We start from the raw sequence: 7,346 nt of genomic DNA on the forward strand, positions 1-7,346 counted from the left end.
ATATAATTAGTATATATATATATATATATATATATATATAAAGTAACAACTTACTCAACTAAATATTTCAAAAAATATTAAAAAATATAATGCCCTTAAAACAAAAAAAAAAAATAATAATAAAAACCTCAACAAACCCTTAAGTTCTTGATTTCTTTCAAGATTAACTAAACCCACCAAGTCACCAACCAATCCGATAGCAACGTACCAACAATGCAACCCCTGCTTGATCTTTAGGTACGCAGTCCTCTATCTAATTAAAAAGAGTACGTTGCCTTCCAATAACACACTTTTTATTTTAATTTAATATGTAACAGCTTCAATAATTAATCTTAATCAAAATTAGGGATCCAAATCTTCTCCATTAATCATCATTCGAACCGTCCTATTAATTTCAAATAATTAATGGAGATAATTATCTTTTGTAAAATCAGAGTAATCTTTTACATTACAGTCATCAAATTCAATTTAAATCACCCAAGTTAATTTAAATTGTTTTCTCTGATAATATTAGGCGTCCGATGAACTATTAATGGCTTGAATTAATTAGAGTAATATTTGTTTAAAAATAATATAATAATAGTCTAATCATACAATCCAACAGCAACTGTATCCAACCACAGCTACAGTACGTTTTAATTCAAATCAAAAGAAAACAAGAGGGGATTTTTACATATTTATTACATATTTTTTATTTATTTACATATTTAATACTTAATTTTTTATATTTATTTATACAACACTTAGCATAACAATCCTATCAAAATATATATAAGCAAAAGTATATTTCATGTTATAGAAACGTATTTTTTAGTGATATTTTTATAATTTTTTGTGGTGTTTTATGAGTTAATATAAGATTTAGATATTGGATTTGTAAATACATAAATGGTATTTTAGATTATATCATATAATTTTTATGTATTTATATATCTAACATATTTTAATAAAATATTTTTGTATTTTATCATATCAAAATATATGTATTAAAATATGTACTTTACTTTATAAAGTATATCTATATGATATTTTTTTAATGTGATTTAAAATTTTAAATTCTACATAATATATATAAAGTTTAGATTCTAAATATGTGAATATATAAAAATTGTATGTGTAAGTATAGACTAATAGTATTTTTAATTTTGATGCATTTTAAAAATTTAGATATTATATAAATCCATATCCTAATTTAAGTGTTAGATATATAAATATATAAAAATTATGCGATATAGATATAAATCCTCCTAGAAAAACAAATATTAGTGGTATTTTTTATAAGATTTAAAAATTCATATGTTATATTAAAAAATTAATAATTATTAGATATCTAAATACATAAAAATTCTATAAAAAATTCATATATGTATATATAATTTTAGTTTTTGTTGTAATTAAAAATTTTTAATATTATATAAATAATAGATATGCAAAATACTTAAAAATCATAGAATATATTTATGTAAATACTCCTAAAAATTATGTAAGAAAATCATCCTGAGTCCTCCCTTTCCCTACCCAAAAAGAATAAACTCTATATACAAACTAGTATACACCATGCATGATCGAGGTCCCTTCACCCGCTGAAACAGACGACCGGTTCAACCCCAACCGGCAGATCTCTTCGACCGGCGGCGCATCCCAACTCCCAACCCTCTTCTTCATACCCTCAAACTCCCGTTCACAGCTTCTCCAATCCATCCCCACCACACCCCGCCGTACCGCCGCCACCTCCTCCCCCGCCACCTCATCAAAATACTTTTCCCACCCTCTCTCCCACTCACCGCTCGCATCACATAGTTCCATACTCCCCGTCTTCCACTCCCCCCAGCTCCACCCTCTATCCACCACTTTCTCCACCTCCTCCACACACTTCCCCACACACGCCGCCGCACATGGCCTGCACTTCGCCCCGCTCAACGGCCCTCTGCTCCCCATTGACGCCACCGGCACGCCGTACCTTCCCGGAGGAAACTCGTACCGGCGATCACTCAACACGCAAAATGGGAGCGGGGCTTCCCGCGCCTCTATCTTTGATGTGTCGAGTTGAGCTTTGAAGGCGGACTCAGAGTTGAGGTTGCGGTAGCCGGCCGCGTCGAGCGAGGAGAGAAGGGAGAGGCGAGAAAGCGCCACCTTTGAGGAAGGACGGTCGCCGATGCCGAAGCGGTCGTTGAAGCCGCCGAATTTGGAGCCGGGTGGGATGACATATGAGTTGGGCTGGAATGTGGTCGGGTCGAGCGGGCCGGACCAGTAGCCGTCAACTCGAGTACGGACGATCCATTGGTAAGTGAAGTTGTGGCTCGTCTCGTGCGCGTGGATTAAGGAGAGGCAGCCCTCCACCAGATTGAAGTATTGTAATAGCCCCTGTAGAATGTAAATATTGGGTTTATTTTGGTTGAAGGAATTTAAATTAATAAAACTTAATATGTTTTATAGTTTACACAGAGTGTTTGATTTAAATATAATTTAAATTTTAGATTTATTTGTGAAATTTTAATAAATAGTTTATTTTTATCATAAAAAATATGCTGGATTCTAATTAAAAATTATTAAATTAATATTGGACTCTTACAGCAAGAAATAAGCATTTAAATTTCTCATCAATTAAAACAAATCCAATGAATTTCTTCTAAAATTATCCCAAGAAATGAATGAAAACTAATTTCATTTTAATTTTGACTGGTTTCATTTCTTTTCGATTTTATTTGAACAGAATTTGTGCCAAACTCTTCATGTATAGCACCATCTTCAAGTAAATTTAAGAACTATTCTGAGCAGTTTTCTAGTTATTTTGATTTTAGTATAGTATTAACAATTTCTTTTAACTAATACTTTCTTAATATTTTTTTTTTTACTATTTTTCATAAATGTCTGATATGAGAAGCTTCTTTTTGCAACTTGAATAGTTAAGTTAGGGTCAGACTGGAATAGAGGTGCAAACCAGTCGAGTCGAACTCGAGTCAGGCCTAACTCAAGCTTGACTCACAAGCCAAAATCCGTCCTCGAACCCAAACTCAAACTCTACTCAACTCAAAAGATGAGCTCGAGCTCTACTCTTGACAGAGAATATGAGTTCATCAAGCAGCTCGATTTCTCATCCGCCTCTACTAGTTTAACGTATATGCCAAACTTTCCTCCGCCTGGATTTCGCGTCTGTGTAGTACTCATTTGCCTCAATTCTGCATCAACCTTGTTCCGTTTTTGAGCCCGCATTCACCACATTCTGCATCTAAGCTTGTGTCCACCTCATTCCACTTATACCTTGTTCCGTTTTTCACTCTGCCTCGTCTGACTCTGAGTCAGAGTCCTCATCCACCTCGGTATAATTCTGCCCTCGATCTCTCTCTGAGTCTGAGTCAAACTTTGCCCAGTGATCTCGCATCCGCGTCTGAGCCCGCCCCACGAGCCGCTCAACGAGTAATCAAGCCGAGCTTCGGTAGGATTGAATGCGAGCTCGACAATAAGCTTCGGTAGGATCTAAACTCGATAAGATCGACTAGCGAGCTCGAGCTGGCTTGCGAGTTGCTTGAATTGGTTGCACCAATAGTTTGGAATGACTACAACTTTTGTAAATGTGTTTGTAAAACAACTGTGAATTCGAAGAAAGTAATTTTCTGAAAGTTATTGTAGAAAGTAGCTTTTAAGCACAAATTTTTTTGAAAGCAATAAAAAATAATGAACAAATATAAACTATAGGTGTGATCTAAAAAAACAAAGCAATAAGAAAACTGTGATCCACAGTAACTTCACAATTAAAGTTTTGTTTGAGATGACTTTCTTGTTAGTTCTTAAATCAACTTTTTTGTACAAAAGTTAAATTTGTTCTACTAAAATGTTATTTTAAGAACTAGTAAGAAAACCATTAGAAACGAAACCTAAATAAAACATTGCAACCATTCCTCAAATACCCTTCATGATTTTAAAATTATTCTCGCACAATTTATATTAGAGTATTTTTATATAAAATTTTTATTTTTATTTATCGTTTACTTCTCTTTTCAAATCAAACGTGCTTCGAAGAAAAAATGCATTCTTAAAATAATTAATTATATGGTTTGCAAAAGCTTATTTAAATCAAAATTAAGCTATGTCGTCTAGGCACGTTGAGCCATATCCATCAACTTCCATAGCCATTTCATTGAAAAAATAGAAAGTAAGGCATACGAAACATTGCATTGTGCAAATTTCTTATTTTATGTAGAGTTTCTGTGAAATATCAGTTGTGCTCATCACCGCTTTAATAATCTCTTCAATCTTCGTACCTTTATTTATGGTTAGAAATTTTATAAGAAATTCTTTATAACTTCTTTAATGCCAGAATTTCTAACTTTTTATATATATACATATATAGTAAGATATTTATTATGTAAGAAAAGATTTTATAAGAACCTAATGATGTTTAATATTTGCCTTTTTTTCAAAAATTAGGCGCTTGTCTTGTCTTCTCTTTTTATGTCAAATTCATGAAATTTAATTCAATTAGCATTTTCAAAAGCAAATTAATTATAAGTAAAGATTTTTTTTAATTAAATTTTTATATATTCAATTTATAGTTGTGAAATTATTGAGAGAAAAATAACTTAAATATTTTAATTGTAAAGAATAGTTTTTCACTACCAAAAATAAGCAGGATGCATAAATAAAACGTCAGAAAGGGAAACCAGCTAGGGAGGAAGACGAGCCGGCCGGCGAGGGAGGAATAGACCAACCTGAATGCCATTCGGCGAATCGCGAAATCGAAGCACGCGAAGCTGCGATTCATTCTCGGAGATGAGTCCGGGCTCGAAGATCCGCATGGCGGCTATCCTCGGCGCGTCCTTGAGAAGAAAGAATTTGAAGGAATCCTTATCGAGAGGACTATGAAGGAAGAGATCAGCGTTCGGGTATTCCATCAGCAAGTTCTTCATGATCGACGGCCCCGTGAGCTCGAACCGCCGCGCGCCTCCGACGAGACAGATCGCGATCTTCGATGCCCTCACTTCCGCCGCCAGAAAAGAGGAGACGGAATGGAGAGGAGTGGAGGTTATAGGGAGGGAAAGGCGGAGCGATTTGAGAGATGAGATGGTGAACAGGGGAGCGGGACTGTAGTAATAGGCGACGAGGAAGAGGAGGAGGAGGAGGAATGGAGCCGTCGGGAGCAAGAGAATCCGATGAGCGCGGTTGTAATGATCGGAGTTCCTCATCAGTTTTTTCATCGAATTTTCTCTCGTCGGCGAAGTTGGCTGCCGGAGTAATTGATCAGGGTGGGGTTGCGATGAAATAGAGGTGCAGCGCACGAGGAGGTTAAGGAAGAAGGAGCAACGGCTTATATTATGTTGTGACGATTTTGTCCTCATCGTACGCGTGGACTAATATTCAAAGATATTGAATGAGAGGGACTATTTTGTCATTTCGAATTTATTTAGTGGGGAGCGGGATCTGAATATGATGGGATTTTATTGTCTAGGGTCGATAGGGGGTGGGTGATTAGCTGGTCACCGGGTTGGGATGTGGATAGACACGTGGCGGTTTTCTTATTTTTTTGGAAGGTCGTTATGACGGCTCCTCTACCCGCACGTGGCAGTTATTGGTTAGCTGCGGAAAAGGATGTCTTAGGGAGGTTCTAAAATTAAATGAGTAAATTATAGTTAATAAGAAAGCTTTAATTACTAAATCAATGATATAAATTTAACTCATCATTTAAATTTGATGAAAGTTTAATTTAAAATTATTAAATATATTTTAAAATCCAATATCTAATCAATTTTTACTAAATAAAACTATATTTTAAGTTTTTAATATCAACTTCTTATAGGTATGATGTCTATACTCGTAATATTAAATACTCTCTTAGGTTTCACTCACCATGAGCTAAGTTAGAGATTTTGTATAAGTATTGACTGTGGCAAACTTTTGTAAAAATAATTAATAATTGATGTTTACTATATTATTGTTCCCTACACAATCTTAGTAAAATAAGTAGATTTCAAGAAATATTATGCACATGAAGAGTAAGCAATAATAGAAACAACAAAAAGAAAATAGAGAATAAGCACGAGCAAGAACACAAGATATTTACATGATTTAGGATGGGGTGCCTATATACATAGGGAGAAAGTAGAGCCTTGTTATTATTACACTTTTCAAATATATCAAAATCTGTTTGATAGCCCTTCAATGCTATCTTTCAAGTTTACTCGTGTATTTACATAACGTACTCATTGCATAAGATATATCTGGTATAATGTAAATCATAGAGTATATGAGACTGCCAACTACACTTGCATAAGAAATTATATTCACATACATTCAACTTTAGACTATAAGGCTTAAAGATCAAAATATCAACCCAACAGAGACAAAATGGATTTAACACTATCCATTTAAAGTTTCTTCAGAGCCTTTGAAATATATCTGCATTGAGATACATGTAACCCTCTTTTATCTTTCAAACTCTTTATATTTTATCTTTGATCTCTTACATCTAAGCGTTAAATTATTGGATATATTTGATAATGAAAGCCTTTTTTATTACTCCTTAAGTAGTCAAAAATTCAAGGGAGTCGCTTCTTATTAATTTAATCTATTTAAAAAAAAAACAAAGAGAATTAATAGCCAATATCTTGTTCCTCTGCATAATATTCTCCTTATGTTCATAGAAGTAAAAAAATCACAATCCCTTGAAGAGACTCAATTAAACCTATCTTTATGTCATGTCGCACTACCATTTCCTTGAATGTGTATACTTTCTCTTATTTGTCAATGACTATTTGCTGTAGTTACTCAATCAATACTATTATGACTTCTCATTTTCTATCATAAATGCAACTCATAAAAGTGTTTCCCATCTTGGTAGATCACATCTTTATGTATATTGCTCTTCCTTTCTAACATTATCGGGGATTCCATAGAATGGATTGCCACTAAAGCTAAGACTAGCTAGGATACCATTTCATGCTCTTCATCACCATAAATCCTCCATTTTCACACTTGTCTTAGCCTCGTACACTATCACCTTTAATGTGGTCTTTGTTGCTAACACCCTCAAAGTAACCTCCTTTACTTATATCTTTATCAAATTATGCTCCATCACCACCTTTGTCATAACAACCAAAAAAATTAAAAAATGTTTTAAAAATGAAAAATCTAACTATAGGAAATTCAGCTTTTTTGCGGTGGAATAATCCGCTGCAAAATAAGGGAAATCCATCACAAATCCAGGTTTGTGCCGGATTTGCAAAAGAATTGATTCCACTGTTAAAACTCGCCTAGAAAAAGTATTAGCGAGGGAACAAATCCGTCGCAAATATTTTGTGGCGGATTTGCAGAGGCTATACGACCAAAATTTTTTTGTAAATTGGAGTGGA

At 34.1% G+C, this 7,346-nt stretch overlaps 1 protein-coding gene across 1 annotated transcript; it reads right to left on the bottom strand.

Annotated features, from left to right (window-relative positions):
• Positions 1–1,519: 1,519 nt before the first annotated feature.
• Positions 1,520–5,255, bottom strand: LOC110098098. The gene is made up of 2 exons (XM_020824812.2): positions 4,710–5,255; positions 1,520–2,364 (listed from the first exon to the last, which is right to left on the bottom strand). Exons 1-2 carry the CDS (start codon positions 5,193–5,195, stop codon positions 1,546–1,548), a joined length of 1,305 nt encoding a protein of 434 aa, XP_020680471.2. The 5' UTR covers positions 5,196–5,255; the 3' UTR covers positions 1,520–1,545.
• Between the last annotated feature and the right edge of the window lie 2,091 nt (positions 5,256–7,346).

The sequence above is a fragment of the Dendrobium catenatum genome, unplaced genomic scaffold (genome assembly GCF_001605985.2).
Source record: "Dendrobium catenatum unplaced genomic scaffold, ASM160598v2 fragScaff_scaffold_1638, whole genome shotgun sequence".
Lineage (NCBI taxonomy): Eukaryota > Viridiplantae > Streptophyta > Magnoliopsida > Asparagales > Orchidaceae > Dendrobium > Dendrobium catenatum.